The sequence below is a fragment of the Cololabis saira genome, chromosome 4, assembly GCF_033807715.1.
Source record: "Cololabis saira isolate AMF1-May2022 chromosome 4, fColSai1.1, whole genome shotgun sequence".
NCBI classification, from domain to species: domain Eukaryota; kingdom Metazoa; phylum Chordata; class Actinopteri; order Beloniformes; family Belonidae; genus Cololabis; species Cololabis saira.
The window spans coordinates 39,466,035-39,490,054 of NC_084590.1; the positions used below are offsets into that span (position 1 = coordinate 39,466,035).

Sequence of the window (24,020 nt, forward strand, 5' to 3'; positions counted from 1 at the left end):
AGCAGTTTCCTTTCTTGGATTTAAAACTAAAATTGGCCCTATATTTGTAGCAGCATGGTGGCTAAGTGGTTAGCACTGTTACCTCACAGCAAGAAGGTTCCTGGTTCGATGGTTGATGATGATGATTGATTTGTGTGGGCATAGAGTATTTTCTACATACCTTGTGACTACCTCCTGTCTTTATCGACTGCTTTGGCTTCGGACCCACCACCACCCCTCGATAGCAAGCTGTGACCCTAATCGAGGAAGATTTTAACTTCTCCAAGATGTGAAATGAAACGTTTGTGCAGTTTAAACCTCCAGAATTAACATTGAATTCATGAACAAACATAGAATAAAGTGCTACAACTGAGAAGTACTTCCAAAAATATTTTTTTTTTACCTGAAGAAAAGACCTGTGACCCGCTGGAAATGGGTCTTTGACCCAATTTTGGGTCCCGACGCACCAGTTAAGTATCACTAGCCTCAAGCATGGAGATGTCCTTTTTCTTTTCTTTTTTGTCTTATCTAATGTGGAAGTTTAAATAGTATCACAGTAAAGTGCCAGCTGAAACAGAAAATCAAATAAAAGTGAATTAGTAGTTTATTTATTTATTTATTTATACTGTGTGTGCGGCTGTTCTTTAGATGTACATTGATTTATTAATTTCAGTTAGAAGTTTTGCTTGTTGCTCCAAAGAAATTCCAAGTTCATGCTCTTTAAATCTCTCCACTCAACTACAGAGATTTAAAGAGCCTGAACTTGGCCATTAAATCAAGTTGTATAACTTACTAATACACGTTGGCGTTGTTAACAATAGCACCAAACGTAAGCGGCGCCGCAGGCCTCTTTGACCCTTTTCTTACGCCTTCAACTCCTATAAGATTAATGTAATTAAGTCCATTAAAAAGAAAAAAGATTCTGCTAGCCCACTATGAAACGGCTCAAAGAAAATGTCTCGCTTCATGCTTTTTTTTTTTTTTTTTTCCTTTTTTTTTTTTCCTTTTTCCTGTGAGGGTTAACAGCGGAATTTTAGTGCTACGTATGACATTCGGCTCATGAAGAATATTTAAATATATGCGCCGGTTGCATCAGACGTGTATAAATGAGCACTTGTATTTTCAGTGTAGGGTTTCAGGATGTAAAATGAAGATGAGCAGTATTTCAACAGGCTGATAAATGAGGCTGCCGGGAGCTGACGTACCACTTTTTATGTTCTCTCAGACTCTCTCAGACTGTCTGATGCAGAGTGATGCGTTGAAGGTCAAAAGTAAGGCATGATCGCAAGGCACGACTGTGCCTCTCAACAAATCACCACAAAAGTTCGGTGAACTGTTAACCAGACAACCCTGACAAGTAAATAACGTATCAAAGAGATTTTTAAACTTCATCAATAATATACTTGCTGTTTATGACTCTGCTGGCCAAAGTGTCAGAATATGAAGAATTTAATGAATAGGCAACAATTTTTAATTATTTTTTTTTTGTCTCTTCTAATTTTCACCAAAACCTCTGACTTTGTTGTTATAGTCTCTGGTAATTAGATGTCTCGCCTGCTTCTGTATCGGGAAAATGACCCCAGCTCACATTAGAGAGGAGCCGGCAATGCTGAGTCTATCAAATGCCTTTTTGAACTTGCTTTTAATAAGTGCGTGTCAGTGTGCAGCAGTTTCCAATACATTATATAATGCTTAGTGTCAGGCATGCGGGCTATAATAAGAGAACAAGGTTCTTCTTTCATTAGTTATTGAACCGTCCTCGTATCAGAAGCACTCATTAGACACGGTGCAGACATATGCCGTGACTGGGAGGCATATGAGGAGTCATTTGTAAATGCCCAAAAGAGCTCTGCAATTTTAGAGCCAGTTCATTTGTCTTCTTTGCCTCACACATGATGTTTGGACATGTCGTTTGTGTCGGGCTTTCTCTTACACAGTTTGGAAGGAAATGAACCTCAGAGGCAAACTGTGCACCAGTCTGTCTTTAATCAGCCATAACAGTCTGACCGTGATGTTCTTATTAGTTTGACAGAGGCTCACTGAGACAAGCTATTGAAGCAAATATGTATTTTCCTTCTCGATGCCTCATCTGCCCGGCTTTCACTACTGCATCTTTATCGAAGAGCATCTTTTTTGTTGTTGTTGTCGTCGTCGTTGTTGTTGTTGTTGTGCTGCTTATGTTCCACTTCAGCTTTTCCACATAAAACATTCAACCCGGTCCTGAGAGGATGCTGTTTAGATAGATGCCTGCCATCCAATTTGTTAACTTGCATTGCCTCTAAGTCAAATGCATCTGTATTCAATGTTGGGAACGTCTGGCTTCGCAAGCATTGGATTCGGGCTGTAGAAATGCTAGAATGAGTTCTGCAGTTCCTGAATACAAACTTGAACGAAGGATTGAGCTGCATTAAAACTGTGTAAGGACAAGTAAAAACGCCTGCCTGAACTAATACTACTAGTGATGCATGTCAAGAGATTTTTGGAGCAACTTTTTAAGGAAATAAGCTTTTAATTCTCCAACTGAATTGATTTAAAACAATAGGTGTTTTTCTAGAAAAAGAAGTATGATTTAAATGGACATTTTAATGCCATTTGTACCTTGATTTTGAACATGCTCTCCTGCTAATGGTGGTTGGATTATTATAACATACAGGAGTTGCAGAATATGGAAATGCCTTGCTTTTAAAATGGTTGTAATTTCTAAATGGAATCTCTTTTGTGAAAGCACTTGAAGTGTACACCTCGATTACACCTTTTAGTTTTTTAAATTTTAAATCCATTGTGGTGGTGTATAGAGGCAAACATCTTTGCTTAACCCCAACCAGTCAGCAGGTGGCCACCCTTCAAGAGTTTGGTTCTGGTTTCTTTCTCTCTAGAACTTTCTCTCTGTCAAAGGTGTTTTTTCTTTCCACAGTCACCTTGTGCTTGCTTGAGGCTCTATTGGTTTCCTCAGGCATTTATTTTGTTTTATATTTTTTAATTGGCTTTTTATTATTTGGACTAATTTGTATTGTGCTCAAGAGCCTTGAGATGACATCTGGAACTCTATAAATAAAGCTGAATTTAAACTGAGCAGCTCGTGAGATCCTTTTAAAACCACCAACACACACCTGAGATTAACCATAGAAGAACAGTTAGGTCTGCACTGAAAGGGCATCAACACTCATTTTTGTAACTGTCTTTTATGCTTATGCATTTGGAGAAGTTTTCCTTTGAGCTAAAATTACAGAGGACAGTATCATAACAAATCCCGCAGCATGAGATTTGATATAAATGTGCAGTTATTCACCACCTGAAGCGATGTGTTAACTTTTGCATTAACGAAAAGAGAATTTATCCACCCATTTGTTGGGAATGACGGAGGATTTAATCAAAACATGACTGCCGAGCCGCGCTCTTTAATTTTACATGGATGACCATAATTTCTATTTTAAGTATTTTCTGAACATAGAAAATGATGAGGCCAAAGTATATGAGCACAAAGGATGAAGGAGGGGAGGCACAACACTAGACCTGTCATTGCTCCACTTCTTTTGCATAAGCTTTTGTAGCAAAGTTTCAGTTTCTTTTTTCGCATGCGGTGTCCCCGGACCTTAAGATGTTAATTGGAAGAGTGCAGAAAATATTTAAGTTTTTTATTTGATCTCTTTTCCACCCTAAATCAGACTTTTTATTAATGAGAGATGCCCACCATAGCTGGGGTAATCTGCATTGTAACCCTCCCCAGAAGGGTAAGCTGCTTCATTTGCTACGTTGCCATGTTGAAGCTACAAAAAGAAATTAAACTCAAAAAAAGCTCAGCACCACACGCCGCAGTGCTGCAGAAAAGAACCCGCACTGTCGTCTGGTGTTTTATTTGTTTATTTACTTTTTTTGTGGCGTATTTACAGAGTGACAACACTGAACAAGAATAAACACTGTGACGTACAGTAGGCTAGTTGGGTAGGTTTCGTGCGTAGTTTTGATGGAGGAGCATAAATCAAGTAGCTTGTCAATCGTTCAAATTATTCTGTCTTTTGATGGGGAGATGGGTCTGGTTTCTCTAGAATTGGTTTCAATTAATCTCTGGGGGGGGGGTACTTACAGTTCTAGAAGAAACTGCTTTCGGATGCCATCTGATAGGCGTGTAGCCAATCATAGAAACGAAGCGTATAACGATGAGCAGAGAGACGACCAGACATGTGTGAACAGAGGACGTCCAAAACGGCGTGATGTGGATGATCGACAGTTTTGTGGTAAAAACTTGTTGATCCAATGAGTTTTATAAGTAATTCTGCAGCCATCTTGGTTGTTTTAAATAGTACCTCTTGAACAGACTTAACATAAAGAAACTTGCATAAATCCCGCCCCGTTGTGTCGGTGAATGTGAGAGGTACCAGACACTCAGTACGTTTACATGCAGCAGTTCAATCGGGTTACTGATCGTATAAGACATCGTTCGGACTTTTAAACTGCATGTAAACACCTGAACCCGATCTAGTTCGGACCTATGTCGGACTTTTGGAATCGGGTTGGAGCACCTAGATAACCCATTTGCAATCGGGTTGTTAACGCCATGTATACGGGGACATCGGATATTGCAGTCTGCGCATGCTGGAGAATTTACTCTGGGAGGGGGGTCACTTTGGCCAGTTATCTAATCTCTGAACATGTTAGTCAGACAAGTGATCCGATCTTCTGCATGCCGTTATCTGATACGATCAGAAATCCCATCTCTTTGCTGCATGTAAACGTACTGACTGGCCTAAATATCAGCGGTGCTGCTGCACCGAGGCCCAGGCACGCTGCACCGAGGCCCAGGCACCCATGAAGGAGGGAGAAGAAAAAAAGTCTTTGTGAGTGGAAGAGTTCAGCCACCTTAATAGGCTAACAGTCTGTCAAGTCCATGGTGACGTGACGTCAGTTTTCAGCAAGAAAAATAAATCAAAAAAAGTAAACAAAAAATGGATGACAAAAATAGCGTAGCATCATGTTTAGCAAGCCCAAACAAAGAAGCGTCTCTTACCTTGCACTACTATCATGTTCGAAATGAAGACTTTTGAATTGAATAATTAAAGTAAATGAGCCGTATCAGTTCTTGAAAAATGTGTATTTTGTTTGTGCATCAATACCAGTTGTTTTTTAACTCTGGGAGATATTAGGGAGATATTTGTAATATTCAGTGCACACTGAAATTTTTGAAGGGGGTTAAAAAAGAAAAAAAAAACCCAGTCACCTTGACGTGGCGGCCGGGGTGAACGGAGCCTCCGGTTCAGGATGTAGGGGGCTGGCAGCCACAGAAGCTGAGCCTTTTGGTTCAAGGTTTTGAGTGGCGAGTTCTGAGGAGCTTGACGCGTGCTCTCTCTATAATCCCCCATCTCTCTCAGGATCATTTGCATCCATTTTTCATCAATCTTTGTGTGAATTCTTTAGATATGAAAAATAGGCCCTGGGCCAGGCTTTTAAAAATGCGCTTTAACTCTTCTCTGTGTTCTCAAACTCTGAGATCAGCCTTGTGTTCGAGGACCCGCTCAGAATATTACTCTTTGACAAGATTACTTTTTAAAATAGTCTTTTTTTTCTTTTTTCCCCCCCTCAGTTTAAATATTTGTTGATGGTGTTCGCCAATGTCAATATATCAATGTTTCTATCGATGTGTTTTTTTATGTGAACATGCTGCTTATAAATTATTCAGTGCCAATAACGACATTTGCTAAATTCATTAACATGACTAAAGCTGAAAGTATATTTTTACAGATTGAGAGATTCAAATAACTAATTTGGGTTTCTTTGACGTTATAGCCCTAAAACTACTGATCAATATAAGCATCTAAACCCAGCAACAACCTCTGACCCAGTAAAGCTAGCTAGATTAAGCACACGTTGGGTTTTTTTTCACCCTTAAAATGCGTTTTCAACTCTGCCTCGAACTGTGCCTGCAAATGTCTTTTATAGTGACAGAACAACACAAAACGAGGGCATATGATGAGGTAAACGCCCTGCTATTTATTTCTCATATGATTTTATTTTTCATCTTCTTTTTATATTTTTTAATTCTATTTTTACTGTAGTAGACACACAGAAAAGAATCCACCAGAAGAAATGACATGTGCGTCTCCTCAAAAATCTTCTCAGAAATATACCTTGACCAACTTTGGACAGTAGTTGTGCCAGGTTATTATTTTATCAATCAATAAACTCGCACTTGACAACTCGAGGCATTCCAGTTTCAGTCACTTCGGTATTTGGCATCCATGAGTTATTTCCCCTGTCCCATCAAGTCACACCGCAAAGGGAGAAGCAGTTTCCCCTCCGGTGAGCTTCAGCTAATGAGCTCAGCTTAGCTGTCTGCGTGGATGGTGTCTTGTTGGAGCCGCCTGTAGTGCTTTCAATAGGTGCTAGAAGGACACAGCGGGTAGCGCCTTAAAACTCTCAGAAATAAAGATTCCATGGTAAGGCCTTACCTTTACCCTTACCACTGAAAAAGATCAGATATGATCAGTTGAAGTTGTGAAACTTCGCCAAATTGGTCTCTTCCTGTGATACTAAAACATGAGCTCTTGGAAATTACCACTTCGGGTATTCTTCACTAATAATTCACACAAAGGCCGCATATTACTTATCTCCAGCTTTTTTTCAACTTTTTAATTCTTTCAGTAAAGCCTTCAAGGCTGGTCCCTTCTTTGAGGCTCCCAAACAAGAATGCTGATGTTGTCAGCCAAGTTTGTTTTGGTTTTTTGGAGACGTGTGTAAATTGCATGCCTTCTCTGTCGCAATGGTTGTACCATCTAAATGAATGCAGTAATTATTCATTAGAACAGGCACTTTCTTGATATCCTGCCGCCACTAAAATATAGACCGTTGGAGAAAACTCCAAAGAAGAACAATAGGTTTGACAGGCCGCCATTGATTCCTGAACGATAGAAAGTACAAAGTGATTTAATTACAGGTTGCTAAGCATACAAACAGTCTCAGGCTGACAACATGGGTCCCCGCAGAAGATCCATTTCAGAATGCCAAGGAGGAGCAGGTAGGTAGATGCCACGCGGGCGATGCAAAGAATGCAGGACTAAAAGCAGATCTAGAAGCACAAAGAACAGCAATGCAGGGACAGAAACCTAGACCTTCAGATAAGTCGACCCACAGAGGCAGCCCGTGCTCCCAGATCGCTGTAGGAGCTGATAACAATGTAAAGATCCATTTAATTAATTTTTTTTTGTTTAGCAAAGCGCATTAGTAGCTGATTTGAACTGTTTTCCACGACTGTTTGATTAAATATGAGAGAGAATTTTACCTCTCGTCAGAAATGTACACCATAAAATGCCAGCAAGTCATACCCCGTCAATTCTTGACTCGGTCTGTGAATATTTAATGTATACAAAAGACTGACTGAAATGGGAACTTATTGTAAATGGAGGCTGCTGTCAGCGTGCCTGTCCTGGGTTGGCTGCATGGATTGCAGAAAAGTTTGAATTGAATTAAATGAGGTATTTCATTTGTCCTATTTGGTCCTACAAATGCACGCCATCCATCAGGCTGTCGGGCGCTGTTGTTTGAGCATCGCACGTTTTTGTGGAATGACCTGTCAGCTTTGTGAATTTATTTGCAGCTTACCTGTAATGTCGTGAAAACTGAGACTTAAATCTTTTTCTCTGCGATCATGACAGGTCGCCACGACCCCTTACACAAAATTGACTTCTAAAAAAAAAAAACATGCTTTTTAAAATATTTTTTTTTATTTATGTGTTGACATGAGACCTGGTTCTGCTTACCTGAAACAGGAAGTAAATGCCATGTTATGGGCCACATTTATGGTCAGCATGAGAGGGAAATGAGCTTTGATAAAGAACGATGTGACGGTAGGCGTCTGTTTTTAGGATTAACTTGCGGTGGCATTTTGCAGCAATGTGCTCGCAGGTAATACAGCAACGCACATGATGGATTATCTTATTTTACTCTACAAGCACCAGTATTAGAGCTTTACAGTATTAATGCCTCCTAACCAGGTTTCGCTGTCATTGCTGAGCTTTAATCTGAGGACACTGTAACACGTAATTTGCTTTTATATTAACACAGCAAACGGTGTGATAACTTCATGGAGCTGCTTAGATAAGCGGTGTATTGCATCTGCTGCAGAGATCTACCTCTCTCACTGTAATTGGACTTGATGATGAATGGCATTTTGGGCCCTAATGTGGCAGTATGGTTTCATCTTGGGCCTGTGGCTCTCTCTGGCTATTATCTCCATCCCATGAGGATACATTGTGTCTGAGCCTTTGTTGGCTCTGTGCAGTGGAGTGGAGGACCTAATCTATTTATCACAGGGTCTGCGTGACCACCCAGCAAGGCTGCTATATCGGATCATACCAGACTCCCTTGTGCTCTTCCTCTAGGGGAGACGAAAGTGCAGATGTAGCACGCAGCTTCACACCTGTCAAACAGTGCTGGCGTTGGTCATCCCCAAGGAACGGGGCACATTTAAATGCATTTTGTGTCATGGTTCTTCGGTTTCAGAGAATCTGGGATTTTGTCTTTTTACCATAGTGGATGTAATCCTCGGAACTGAATTCTCATCGGATAAATCAGATGCATTTAAAGAAGTATTGAGACCAAGATTTGTTTAGTGTTTGGGGGAGATTTTGCAGTTTGAAGCCTAAATCCAGGTTTTCTCACTGCTTCACCAACTTTTTAGACATGGGCAGATTGCATCACTCAAGTAAAAAAAAATGTTATCTGCCTCTCCACAGCCCAAGTTATAGTGTAGATGTAGAAAGCTGATAGGAAGTCGGACAGAGGTGTCATTTGTAACAGTTCGAGTACTGCATTGTATTAGTTCAGCTGCAGTGTTTCACATTAAAATTATTGGATTTTTTTTCTTTATATTGCTTACTCCATTTGTCTAAATGTGGATACGTCCGCTAACATCGCCATAATACATCTGTTTGATCAATAACTACTTACATGGGTTTGTGCAGTAAGTTTGCACAGTGCATTGTGAATAATTATAGTTCAGTTATTAAACTAATTGGTTTGCAGCTTTGAAAAGGTATTTAAATAAATATTGTAAGTTGTCTCAAATGCCATGCAAAGAGAAGTACCACCTCTTTTAATCCCATCTTTTATGTGACAGCCCCTAATAAGAATCCTTAATGGATGATCTGTCTGTTACCATTACATCCATCTTGGGCAGGTGTATGAGCTTCAGAACGGCTAAATCAAGGTCCTTAGTGCTCAGGAGAGGGAAAATAGTGGACAGATTCTGATTGTCTCCAGCTGGAGACACAATTCCATCCATCACAGAGCAGTAAGTCCAAAGCCTAAGTTTTTTTTTTTTTTTTTCCACTGCAGCCTGAAAGAGTTCACCACAAGTCTGAATTATAACAAAGAGCTTCAGACCATTCTGAGCAAGGTGAACAAAACTGGTCTTCCGGGAAGATTTTAATGCCCAGATCTATCGGCGCTCCATTCTCACTTGAATCCCGTGGCCTTTATTGGTACACGCAGTGTACAGAAGGAAGTAAATAGTGAATAGATGCAGTCTTGGAGGGAAAAATAAGTCACCATTTGCAAAGATGGCTTGTCCTTGAATCAAGGCTGAAAAAGAGGCCACTTGTACGGTTCACAGCAACAGGGCGTGAGGGCGTTGGTAACTTTGTGGCAGCCAGGATCAACACTGTTAAAGTCAAAAGACCGGCAACATCGTGTTCAGGAGGAAGTGCAGGCAGACAAAGAGGAAATATAAGCCAGCAGGCTGGTAGGAATGAGATGACAAAGATTTTGACCAAAAGGGAAGATGTGATGCAACGAAATATCATGTGGTCTAATGTCTGGAAACAAAACTTCCATCACCTCAGGTGTCTTGGTCCAAGCTGTTATGAGTCCTTACCTATTTCTGCTAACAGGGCGAACTGTCACCCTCCGGTCCACTCTGTCCAAGGAAGGGGACCTTGAGCATATCCTGAACAGCTGCTTAAAAGCCCTCGGAGATGGGCACCATTACTGGAACCACAACCAGGTGCAGTCAGCAGCTGCTGACTGCATAATTACTACCTCCGACACCAACAAATGCAAACAGCAGCAGAGGACTACAATGTTCTTCAAAGCTGGAGGGAAGCTGTGAGGGCAACCCAGAGAAATACCCAGCCTCCTCACAGCTGCAACTGACTGGAAATTGGAAGTAGAACAGCTGAAGTTTCCTGCCAGTGTAACATAAACACAACTTCCGCCAGACGTCGTCATCATCATTGTGCCGCAATCCACTAGACAACTGGTCATCCTGGAGCTCACATCACCATGGGAAGAACGGATAGTTGAGGCCAATGAGGGAGAGTGTGCCAAGTACAAAGGAGCTTGTGGAGGAATGCAGTAAATGAGGCTGGCAGACTCATTACGAGCCTTTGAAGGTGGGATGCAGAGGGTTTGCAGGGCAAATGACCCCTGCAGAGGGCCTTCAGGGCTGGACATTATTGTGGAGTAAGAGAGGAAAGCCATCTGAGCTGCATCCGAAGCTACGGAAAAAGCCACTAGATGGCTTTGGATCAAGAAGGCACATCCGTGGCCAAATGCTGTTGGGACACAAGCTGGAGTCAGATCAACACTGGTTGCATTTCCGGTGCCAGACTGTCTGATTCGTCAAAAGACCCCAAACACCCAATGACTTTTCACTGTGCTATTTGTCGGAGAGTGAAACTTCACGTGGGTAATGCTAAGTACCTCAGCTGACTCATTGGCTTGTAGATCCAACTTTAGCAGCTATAACTTGAAGCAGCTTTTTTTTTTTGTAAGACTTTTAGTTGTTCACATCATTCTGGAGGAATTGTGGCCTTTCTTAACAATATTCCATCAATTGAGTTTTGGGATATTCACGTATGCGTAGCTCTCTTAATGTCTCGCCTCAGGATTTAAATTGAGTTCTGGACCTCAACCAGGTTATTCCAAAACCTTTGTTTTTTTTGCTTCACTTATTTACTTGTGTATTTATTCCAGTCACTCTGGTATAGTTTTGCTGCTGTCTTTAGGATTATTGCCCTGTTTGATCTAATTTTAAGATTGTTGCTGTTTGAGAGATGACTTTACTTTTACCACTTGAAATAGTCTGGTGTTCTGGAGGAAAAAATAATGGAAACTACCAGGTTTTGTGGCTGCATAAGAACCCACAATCATCACCCTTCCACCCCCGTGCTTGACAGTAGATATGACCGGTTTCTGCTGAAATACTGTTTGTTTTTCATCAAACATGATTCTGGTTCACTCATGAATCTCAGAACTTTCTGAAGACTTTATATGAGGCCGACATATTTTTAAATATTGAAAGAGGGTAGGGAAGAGACAGAGCCTGCATCTTTCAGACCAATTGGATTGCTGAACTCTGTTTAATCTGTTTTCTGAGACATTTATGACAATTTTCATGTCAAACATATTGCTTCTATTATTCATGCTTTATCCCTAACAATAGATTTTCTTTTTTCAATGTCAGAAGGCTAATGAATATACTGTACCATAACTATGACGAGGATCAAAAGTTTGCTGCCCTCTGTTTAGATACAGAGAACATTCAATCAGTTGGTGGAAGGTGTTAGAGGAATTTGGATTTGGATTTGGCCCCCAGTTTGATTTATCCTTTGATTCATGGGATTACTATGCCACTATGCCATTCCATCCATTAAAGAAAAGTCAGCCCCACCAGGGAGCCTCCAGTGTTGTCCCCCTCTGCTCTTTGCAATACTTGCTTCTAGTATTAGACAACATCCTTCTCTCTCACCAATACGGCTCAGTGATGTAGACCATGTCTCCCTGTATGCAGACAATGTTGTAGTCTTTCTCTATTAACAATGTTGTAGTCATTCTCTCATGTCAATATTCATCCATTTTCTATACCCGTTTTATCCTTTGCAGGGTCACGGGAGCAACCTATACTAGCTCATTACAGGCGAGAGGCAGGGGTGTACCCTGGACAGGTCGGCAGTCTATCGCATATATAGACACACAACCTCACACACTCGCGCACCCACACCTACGGGCAATTTAGGATCACCAATTAACCTACTATGCATGTTCTTGGACTGTGGGAGGAAGCCGGAGTACCTGGACCCACGCAAACACATGGAGAACATGCAAACCACACAGACTCCCGCCAGGCCTGGGAGACGAACTAGGAACCTTCTTGCTGTGAGGCAACAGTGCTAACCACTAAGCCCTCAACCTCAACAGTCTACCCCCATTCTGCTGGACCTCAGAAAGTCATTTGATGATATTTCCAGGTATACAATCAATTGACAAAAAAAATGAATTTATGTGTCTTGGTGAACCTCAATGCTTAAAGGAGCTTGAGGCAGGATTTATGAAAAAAATTCGTATACGTTTTAAGTTTTCTAGTAATAATGTCAGATGAAGCGTTCCAAACCAAAAAGAATGAGCCCTCTAGTGTATCTCTCCTTTGCCTTGAACAGGCTGTGTGCTGCAAAATGTGCTGCAATTGTGGAGCCGGATTTCCTGCGCTGTCCTGCCGATGTGACGTCACATGATGCTGCATGCACGTTCTCCCGTGCCGGCTTCACTGTTGGCTGCAGTACCCCCGACGGCCGTCGTGGCGCTAGAGAGTCTCATTTCTTAAAAGGAGCCTCATGCTCCTTTTAATCTTTCGGTCCATTCAAAATTTTCAAAATTACAGAAAAACTAAGTGTCATGGGGTAGTTCTACCGAAAGATCTTAGGTTGAGTGTTAAAAACGTTGGGATAGGTTGATAAATGGTGCACCCTTCCCTCTTTCTATCATGAGTTGCGTAAATGCTATTAAAATTATATCATTGATGAGATTTCTCTATCTATTTCCAAATCTCTTAAAGTATTTTCTTAAGGTAATTTTTCAAATCACTAGAGTCAGTAGTCATGCCTTTTTATCTGGGGTTTCAAAGCCCATAGGATATCAAAAACGCACTTATATAAACCAAAAGAGATGGGAGGTTTAGAGTTACCTTGCTTCCAACATTATTACTGGGCTGCAAATCTAAGGGCTTTTGTTTACTGGCAGTAAGGTTGCAACCTGGAAGTTTCAGTGGGTACTCCTGCTTGGGTCGCAATTGAAAAGAAAGGCATCATAAATAGTATGCTTCTAGCATGCCTTTTCTCAACATCCAGCCTGCCTGTATAGGCACAAAGGTGAACAACCAGATAATTTCAAACCGCCTCAAAATCTGGTTACAAATTAAGAAGTACTGTAACTTGCCAGGTACCTCCATTCACACTCCAGTTCATTGCAAGCATGCATTGCTACCTCCATCCCCTTCAGATGCAGCTTTTGACAGCTGGAGGTTAAAAGGCATACTCACTTTAAAAGATCTGTAAATTAATACAAAAATTGCCTCCTTTGCCCAGCTAAAAGACAAGTTCTCCCTCCCACCAATACACTTCTTTAGATATTCACCAATCAGAAAATATGTCCGCCAATGTTTGCCAAATTCTGAAACCCCCCCTGGGGGGGAAACATGGTTTATTCAGTCTTACTGGGACTGTCTGACTCAGAAGGTTTGGTTTCAAACTTTGTCAAAATATTTTCTGAGCATGTTAACTTTAGTACACAATCTTTGAGGGCAGCCTGGGAGAAAGATTTGGACCTGCATATTGATAAAGATAATGTTTGGGGGAGAGCCTCAGCAGAATTTGCTGCTGTTCCATCAGTGCTAGGCACCAATTAATTCAATTTAAGGTGATGCACAGGCTACAGTACTCCAAAGTTAAATTAAACAGAATTTATCCTACAATTCCCCACTTATGTGATCTGTGCAGATCTGCTGAGGTCTTTTTCGCCCACGTTTTTTGGAACTGCTCAAAACTACATAACTTCTGGTGTGAAATGTTCAAGTGGTTTGCTGAAATGTATGATTGTGTGTTTAGTCCTGACCCAGAGAAAGCATTTTTTGGATATTCTCTGTCCCTATAAAACCACAGGCTCTTGGTGCAGAGCACTATCATGTACTGTATGCAATGTAAATGCTAAGAGACTGATGTAAAGACTCTTGAAACGAGACACTGTGTGCCTCACTTCAAGGTGTGGCTAATGGAACTAACTAGTTTAATACATGCAGAGAAAATGTGATACAGCAAATTTGACACCGTATTGCAACCATTCTTAGATCATATACCCAACCTGCTGGATGTTCTAACATGCCCACAGTGGGCCACTCGCCTCAACCTTGAAAATTGTTGGACTGTGTAATGCTTTAGTGATGCAGCATTGTATGCCCAGTTCTGTTTTTGTTTTCGTATTTTTTTATTGTTTGCAAATGGTTTTATAACACTTTCCAAATCTAGGTGTAGCAGCAGCAGCTGCTTCTCTAAGGTAGTTGCTTTTGTCTTTCCCTCTTGTCATTGTGTTAATACATGCTTGAATGCTTCAGAGTGTCAAAATATCTGCTTTTGTAGAGGTCTACACATCCGATCTTATCAAGAGCTGATGATGAGTCACCTTGCAGGAACTTGATTTCTTACCTCCAGTAGAAGCAGTGAAGGGATTTTTGGCATCAGCTTCCTTTATTTTCTTTTTGCACTCATTTGTGGGCATAGTAGGGAACAAAGATTGAGGCTGTCCTTTTTGTGGTTGCATTTGCCTAATGAGTGTCCATATAGTGAACACAATGATTGGTTTATTATAATAATATATATATTTTTTTATATTTTTAATTTAATATATATAATATTATAATTATTTAACTAAAATTATTACTATAGTTTGTTGTTGCAGGCACATACACATCATTTAAAGAGGAAAAAATAATTTGCATCTGAGTAAAGATGCAAATTGATATTTAAACTTATACTTTAAAGAATGATAAATATTTGTAGATACTGTAATATTGAGACACATCAGTACAGTTTGTTTTTGGAGCGGACAGTAGCGTGTACGCCGAGACTTCCAGCCTCAGCTGAGGCAGCAGTTCACACTTAATCGCCGTCTTGAATGTGTCATTCGTCTCACATCCTTGGTGCTTTGCTTCTGCCCTCCAGCATGGCATCCGAGTGTACAGCGTTTCATTTGCTGCTCATTACGCACGCTGCATAGAGACAACCAAATATTGAGTTTTCACTAACGTTTCCATGGCAACGCACCGCTGAACGGGGAGAGTTGAGGTGTGCAGTGTACTTTTTGCCTTGAGTGTCTGTTCATAGTCAGATGACTCTCAGTCAGAAATGGGGATTGAGGCCATTCATTTCATCCACCACTTCCAGTCTCCAGCAACGCAGTCTGGCCAACAGGCCCAGTGAGCATTCAAATGGGGTTTTGCACACTGTGGGCTACAAGACAATGACGGGTTAGATTTCATTTTGAAAAAGTTTATTGGTTTCACTCAGTTTTTCTCTTTTTCTCTGCAAATAAAATGTGTCCCTTTGCATGTGAAACAGAGGAGCCCATCTGAGGTTGAAGCCAGAATGAATAAAACAGTTGTTTTTTTGGGGGGTATTTTTCTTGTTTAGTTTTTTTCCTCAACCTCTGGAGAGGGAGCTGAATTCCCATACACAGTGTTTGCTTATTCAAGTGTAGCAGGAAATCCCATCAGTTCAGATATACCGAGATGGTCTGGGCCATGCAGAACTCTCGCCCAGTTGTCATCCCAGTGATCTCCGAGAAATCAGAAGAGCCTCGCCGTGCAACATAAGCCAATGATTTTTCATCATGACAAGTTGATAAGTGAAAGACGCTGTCCCCTCTACAGTGAAGTTAATGAAAACACAGTCTGCTGTCACTGATTTTCCATCATCAAAATAATAGAGCTTCAGTTATCAATATGTGGATGTCCTGTAGCGGTGAAAAATTAATCTCTGGTGCCCAAAGTGCATGATGAGATGTATTAATAATTCACAGCTCTCTTGTTTATCTGACCTTGAATGTTTCATGCGCGTTTTGTGTGTGTGTGTGTTTTGCTAGCTGGGAAGTGATGCGGTTCCTGCTATCAAACCTGCGCTGGTGGATGGAGGAGTACCGGTTTGACGGCTTCAGATTTGACGGCGTTAGCTCTATGCTGTACCATCACCATGGTATCGGTAAGACTGGTTTGTTCCTCTGTAGTTTTTGGCTGCTCTGGGTTTGGGGACAACAATTCTCTTGGTTCTGCAGGTTAAAGGAAACGTATGCGTTTTGTTTTTATATCAAAAGCTAACACTGACTGCGTTTACATGTCAATACCCCTTTTTTAAAACGCGAATATTGGCAATAACCCGGTTTTGCACGGCCATGTAAACACCAATAACCCCTTTGAATAACCCGAATTTGCTCATATTCTGGTTTTTAAAAACCTGAATATGACCCCTGGGTTACTCCTTTTTAAAACCCGAATATTCGGTCATGTAAACGCCTAACGGGATATCCCCATCAAACGGAACAGGAATCTGTTTTCTGCGCATGCTCTGTTCACAAGGAATCCTGGTCTTTTGAGTCCAGGAAGTTCTTATAAACACGGAGAAACGCATGACCACGCCACATTTTTAGAGTGAGCAGGAGACTAATCACTTTATAAATGTAATGAAGGATATGAACATTTTGGCATTTGTAGACGGTAGAAAGTACCGGGATAGTGAGATTTAAAAGAAGGTGAGCGAAAAGTTGCACGAAGCAGCATTTGTTTTGAATTTGGATACAGGAAGAAGAAGCGGAAATGACGGTTAATGCGTCATCACGTTCTCCACACGTCGCTGGTTTGATCCAGATATCCCGAATGATTAATTACCATGTAAACGGAATATTCCGAATGTTTCAGTAACCGGAATATTAGCAATAACCCAAATTTTGACTGCATGTAAACGTAGTGACAGGTTTTGCGGTAACCATCTTTTAGACAATTTTTGGGAGGGGGGGGGGGGGTCAGCCACTTGACTTCTCTTTTGAGGGGTGTGTCTGTCTTAAAATGAATGCTCTTGCAACAGCAAGTGCTGCATGATTTAGTGGTAATATGTCAGAGATGAAAAACTTTATAACTGAAATAAAATCTGAGGAATTAGAAAGTTTTGGGTGAAAAAATGCCTACGTTCACTGTGTGTGCATGTGTGTGTCTACTTCGCAGGTGCAACTTTCTCAGGAGACTACAGTGAATACTTTGGCCTGCATGTGGATGAAGACTCTTTGGTTTATCTGATGCTCGCCAATCACATCCTTCATACTCTTTATCCTGACTGCATCACTATTGCAGAGGTAAGAAAAAACGAAATGCCACATCCATGTATATCACGGTCATAAGATTAGGTAGATGCAACCTTGGATAAAAACAAACAAAAGGGACAAGAACAGCAACAGCTTTCGACAACATAAAACATCACTTGAAGACCTTTTTAGATACACATTTTTCAGTAGTTTTTATTTTCAAAGGTGTCCTCTCAAACTATAAAATGAATAGATACTTGTAGAGATGACCAGAGTTTGGTGTCGTTAGCTCAAAAGCCCAATTCCCCCATTTTTAATACATTTTTTTATTTATTAAATGACCACCAGCAAAAGCTGCTCCTCGGATCCCAACTGCAAGACTATGGCCAGAAGAGCTCAGAAAAACACTGGGGTGCCATACTGTTGACCGCTTTAAAGGTTAAAACGAAATTTTAAAAAGGAATGTTAAAATTTAATCTGGAACTGACTGGAAGCCAGTGAGGAGTTTTTGAAATCAGAGTTTTGTGGTCTCTCTTCCGGGAGTAGGGGAAAAGGCATGCGGGTGCATTTGTGAACAGACTGCAGCCGCTTCAGGGATGTTATGTTCAGACAGGTAACAGGAGAATAACAGCAGTCCAGCCATGAAGAAACAAAAGCATGAATAATCAATTCAGTTTCTCCCTCAAAAACATTTATTAACTTTGCAATATTTCTCAGATGGAATAATGCTGAGTACAGTCAGCTGCTGAACAGGAACAAAAGATACATTACACAATATGATTATCTTATTAAACAAAAACTAAGCTAAAACACTAAATACAAAGGTATTTCTTATATAAAATTAGAGTTTAAGGAGGAGTGCTGCTTATCAATTGCTCTCGTTTAATTGATCATCAACGGTGACTGCTGTAATAATACAAGATGTTTTGGCACTTTGCCGGTCTGACGCATTCAAGTGTGTGACAGCACAATGACAAGGAGGAAAGAAATTATCACGAGAGGTAATTGTTACTGCCTATAAATCTTCATCATCATCATCATCTACATTGATAAACATTATTCACAAGTGGAAAGCACTCAAGCTGGTCGCTTGGAGCGAATGTCCCGGCAAGTTCACCTCAAAGCCAGACGATGCAGTTCTCATTTCAGACTCCACAGGCTTCAGTGAGCATGTTAAAAAGTTACATTTTTAGTAGAGTACAAGTTGAAAAAAGGCTGAACAAAGATCGCAGCGACACGATTACTTAAAGGAATGAGAAAACTTTGGGAACGATGTCTGGTGAACGGATGAGAGCAGCGTGGAGAGGTTTGGCCGTAATGTACAGCACCACATCGGCTGGAAATCAAATACAGTGTGGTAGTGGAGGGATGGTTATTTGTGCTTGTTTTTAAGTCACTGGTTGAGTACTGCTTCAAGTCCAGTGTTATTTGTATATTTGAGTCACCAAATTAAAACTTGTTTTCCATTTTTGTAAATGAAGCCTCAAATCCGAACTGTCTTACTTCCGAACTGAGGCTCTCGCATTGAGGAACTAAGATTAGTTGCAGTTCCTCGACTAGCCGCTAGAGGCTGGCTGCAAAAGCGAGTCAATCTCCAGTGACTTCCATGTTAAAATGTCCAACTTCAGAGTGCAAAAGAACAGACTTGCAGCCTGGTTCCAAAAACCATTTTGGGTCTCCGTTTGATGTCGCAAGAGGAGGTGAATTGTTTTGTACCACGACAGGAGAATTTTTATCAAGCAATAGAGTTATTTCTAATATCATTGATTGGCAGTCGGGTCAGCCAATCGGTAGCCGTTATCACTTCCTCATCCATAATCCTCATGCTAACACTCTTCTTGAAGTAACCACACATTTGTATTAACTCAGCATCGGCTAAACGCAACGGTCACTTTTCATTGTTGCGTCGACACGTTAAACTGTTTATCTTGCTGGAAACTGACGGCAGCTATACAGATATTCCGGCGTGACCTGTAATATTCAGTCTACAGTTCTATCTAATATACTGGCACTGCTTCTCCACCTGGTGTCTGAAAACAGGAAGTTGAAGGGCAGTATTGCATGTAAATGTAAATGTTAATGTACTTTATTTATATAGCCCTTTACAGCCACCTCTAGGTGAGCCCACGTGCTTTACAGAATAAAACATACAGAAATACAACATGCAATCATAAGACTAAATTAAAGCTGCAAGCAGCGATGAACGGGCCCTCGCACTCACGGCCGCCGCCCCCCATAAGCATATCAGAAATGACACCACCCACGGCTTCCTATGTCAAACCATTCAAAAGTTATAGCAGAAAAAAGGGACAACCAATCACAAGAAGGGGCGGGGCTAATTCAGGCCAATGAAGGTCAAGGACTCCATACAGAGTCTGATGACACCACCCACGACTCTCCATGTCAAACCATTCAAAAGTTATAGCAGGAAATAGGGACAACCAATCAAAAGAAGGGGCGGGGCTAATTTTCACCAATTATGGTCAAGGACTCAATACCGAGTCCCATGACACCACCCATGACTCTTTATGTCAAACCATTCAAAAGTTATGGCAGAGAAAAGTTTTCCGGGGGGTGCTGTTGAGCCGTTAGGCCACGCCCATTAATGCAAACCATGAAATATAAAATTTATCACCAGGCCTGGCTTGCATGCAAAATTTGGTGACTTTTGGAGAACTATCAAATATGGACCAATCACATGAAGGGGGGGCGCGCCTTTTGGCGTCTAGCGTCGCCACGATAACACTTTTGAAAGAGAAAAGTAATGCGTGGTGTCGCAGGATGTAGACGCACATTTTGATGTATAACACACCTGGGTGCACGATACGGTTCGGGCTGAATTAACTCTCGAAAGAATGGCATAAATTTCGCCAAAATGACACAATTTATTCAAAATGGCCGACATCCTGTTCGGTTTTGGCCATGGCTCCAAGAGACTTTTCTTTAAGTTGTGACATGATACAGGTGTGTAGCGATTTTCGTGCATGTACGTCAAACCGTATTGTGGGGCTTGAGGCACAAAGTTTTCCGGGGGGCGCTGTTGAGCCATTTTGCCACGCCCATTAATGCAAACCATGAAATTTCAAATTTATCACCAGGCCTGGCTTGCATGCCAAATTTGGTGCCTTTTGGGGAACTATCAAATATGGACCAATCAGATGAAGGGGGGGTGCGCTTGTTGGCGTCTAGCGTCGCCACGGTAACACTTAAGGCCAACTAATTAAGGCCAACGAAGCTTAAGGACTCATTACACAGTCCCATGATACCACCCATGACTTCCTATGTCAAACCATTCGAAAGTTATAGCAGAAAAAAGGGACAACCAATCAGAAGAAGGGGCGGGGCTAATTAAGGCCAACGAAGCCTAAGGACTCATTACAGAGTCCCATGACACCACTCACAACTCTCTATGTCAAACCATTCAAAAGTTATGGCAGAGAAAAGTATTCTAGGGGGCGCTGTTGAGCCGTTAGGCCACGCCCATTAATGCAAACCATGAAATATCCAATTTATCGCCAGGCCTGCCTTGCATGCAAAATTTGGTGACTTTTGGGGAACTATCAAATATGGACCAATCAGATGAAGGGGGGCACGCTTTTTGGCGTCGAGTGTTGCCACGGTAACACTTTTGAATGAGAAAAGTAATGCGCGTCGTCGCAAGATGGAGACGTACATTTTGATGTAAAAAAAAACACACAAATTGCTGACAATAAACTTTGTATTGTGCTGGGATCGAACCCGCGATCTCTCACACGAAAGACGGCGACGTTACCCCTCTGCCACGAATCAGCTTGGCTGTTTTCTGACTGACTGATTAAGGACAGACCAACATAGCGATATAATCTGAGTCCCGAAATGTTTTTTCGTAATTTTTAAGATATTTGTAAGATATAAATATTAGTAAAACCCCACTATTTGTGCTTTTGTGAATAGCATGTTCCAGTCTTTACTTCCTAGACACACACACTGCATGGAAGGGAGCGTTTGATTTATTGTTCACGTAACATTACTTTTATTCTTTCACAACCAAACCACGCACCCTATTTATGTCATTTGCACCGGGCAAGGACAAAAAATAAATGATTCCACCAAAATTCCAGAGATTTTTGCGGTTGGCTGACACATTACCAGCATATTTCAAATATGTCAAACCATTCAAAAGTTATAGTCAGAAAATATGGACAACCAATCAGAAGAAGGGGCGGGGCTAATTAAGGCCAACGAAGCTCAAGGACTCTTTACAGAGTCCCATGACACCACCCACGACTCTCTATGTTAAACCATTCCAAAGTTATAGCAGAAAATCGGGACAACCAATCAGAAGAAGGGGCGGGGCTAATTAAGGCCAACGAAGCTTAAGGACTCATTACAGAGTCCCATGACACCACCCACAACTCTCTATGTCAAACCATTCAAAAGTTATGGTAGAGAAAAGTTTTCTAGGGGGCGCTGTTGAGCCGTTAGGCCACGCCCATTAATGCAAACCATGAAATATCACATTTATCGCCAAGTCTGGCTTGCATGCAAAATTTGGTGACTTTTGGAGAACTATCAAATATGGACCAATCACATGAAGGGGGGGCGCGCCTTTTGGCGTCTAGCGTCACCACGGTAACACTTTTGAAAGAGAAAAGTAATGCGTGGTGTCGCAGGATGTAGACGCACATTTTGATGTATAACACACCTGGGTGCACGTTACGGTTCGGGCTGAATTAACTGCCGAAGGAATGGCATAAATTTCGCCAAAATGACATAATTTATTCAAAATGGCCGACGTCCTGTTCGGTTTCGGCCATGGCTCCAAGAGACTTTTCTTTAAGTTGTGCCATGATACAGGTGTGTAGCGATTTTCGTGCATGTACGTCAAACCGTATTGTGGGGCTTGAGGCACAAAGTTTTCCGGGGGGCGCTGTTGAGCCATTAGGCCACGCCCATTAATGCAAACCATGAAATATCAAATTTATCGCCAGGCCTGGCTTGCATGCCAAATTTGGTGCCTTTTGGGGAACTATCAAATATGGACCAATCAGATGAAGGGGGGGTGCGCTTGTTGGCGTCTAGCGTCGCCACGGTAACACTTTTGAAAGAGAAAAGTAATGCGTGTAGTCGCAGGATGGAGACGCACATTTTGATGTATAACACATCTGGGTTCACGATACGGTTCGGGCTGAATTAACTCTCGAAGGAATGGCATATATTGCTCCAAAATTACTCGATTAATTCAGAATGTTCAAAATGGCCGACTTCCTGTTCGGTTTAGGCCATGGCGCCAAGAGACTTTTCTTTAAGTTGTGACATGATACAGGTGTGTACCGATTTTCCTTCATGTACCTCACACCGTATTATGGGGCTTGAGGCACAAAGTTTTTTCTGTCGAACCAATCAGATGAAGGGTGGGCGCGCTTTTTGGCGTCTAGCGTCGCCACGGTAACGCTTTTGAAAGAGAAAAGTAATGCGTGTTGTCGCAGGATGGAGACGCACATTTTGATGTATAACACACCTGGGTGCACGTTACGGTTCGGGCTGAATTAACTTTCGAAGGAATGGCATAAATTTCGCCAAAATGACACGATTAATTCAAAATGGCCGACTTCCTGTTTGGTTTCGGGCATGACGGCAAGAGACTTTTCTTTAAGTTGTCCCATGATACAGGTGTGTACCGATTTTCGTGCATGTACGTCAAACCGTATTGTGGGGCTTGAGGCACAAAGTTTTCAAGGGGGCGCTGTTGAGCCATTTTGCCACACCCAATAATGCAAACCATTAAATATCAAATTTTTCGCCAGGCCTGACTTGGGTGCAAAATTTGGTGACTTTTTGGGCATGTTAAGGGGGGCAAAAAGGCCATCACTTTGTCAGGAAAATAATAATAATAATAATAATAATAATTAAAGCTGCAAGCAGCGATGAACGGGCCCTCGCACTCACGGCCACCGCCCCCATAAGCATATCAGAAATGACACCACCCACGACTTCCTATGTCAAACCATTAAAAAGTTATAGCAGAAAAAATGGACAACCAATAAGAAGAAGGGGCGGGGCTAATTCAGGCCAATGAAGGTCAAGGACTCCATACAGAATCTGATGACACCACCCACGACTCTCTATGTCAAACCATTAAAAAGTTATAGCAGAAAAAATGGACAACCAATCAGAAGAAGGGGCGGGGCTAATTAAGGCCAACGAAGCTTAAGAACTCATTACAGAATCTGATGGCGCCACCCACGACTCTCTATGTCAAACCATTAAAAGGTTATAGCAGAAAAAAGGGACAACCAATCAGAAGAAGGGGCGGGGCTAATTAAGGCCAACGAAGCTTAAGGACTCATTACAGAGTCCCATGACACCACCCACGACTTCCTATGTCAAACCATTCAAAAGTTATGGCAGATAAAAGTATTCTAGGGGGCGCTGTTGAGCCGTTAGGCCACGCCCATTAATGCAAACCATGAAATATCAAATTTATCGCCAAGTCTGGCTTGCATGCAAAATTTGGTGACTTTTGGAGAACTATCAAATATGGACCAATCACATGAAAGGGGGGCGCGCCTTTTGACGTTTAGCGTCGCCATGGTAACACTTTTGAAAGAGAAAAGTAATGCGTGGTGTCGCAGGATGTAGACGCACATTTTGATGTATAACACACTTGGGTGCACGTTACGGTTCGGGCTGAATTAACTGCCGAAGGAATGGCATAAATTTCGCCAAAATGACACAATTTATTCAAAATGGCCGACATCCTGTTTGGTTTCGGCCATGGCTCCAAGAGACTTTTCTTTAAGTTGTGCCATGATACAGGTGTGTAGCGATTCTCGTGCATGTACGTCAAACCGTATTGTGGGGCTTGAGGCACAAAGTTTTCCGGGGGGCGCTGTTGAGCCATTTTGCCACGCCCATTAATGCAAACCATGAAATATCAAATTTATCTCCAG

At 41.6% G+C, this 24,020-nt stretch overlaps 1 protein-coding gene across 1 annotated transcript in view; it reads left to right on the forward strand.

Moving 5' to 3' along the window:
* The window catches only part of gbe1b (glucan (1,4-alpha-), branching enzyme 1b), a 117,128-nt gene that overhangs the window by 29,835 nt on the left and 63,273 nt on the right, over nt 1–24,020 (forward strand). Inside the window, exons 8-9 of the mRNA XM_061719738.1 lie at nt 15,880–15,995; nt 17,012–17,139. Coding sequence (XP_061575722.1) covers nt 15,880–15,995; nt 17,012–17,139 — 244 coding nt within the window. The remainder of the gene's footprint in view (nt 1–15,879; nt 15,996–17,011; nt 17,140–24,020) is intronic.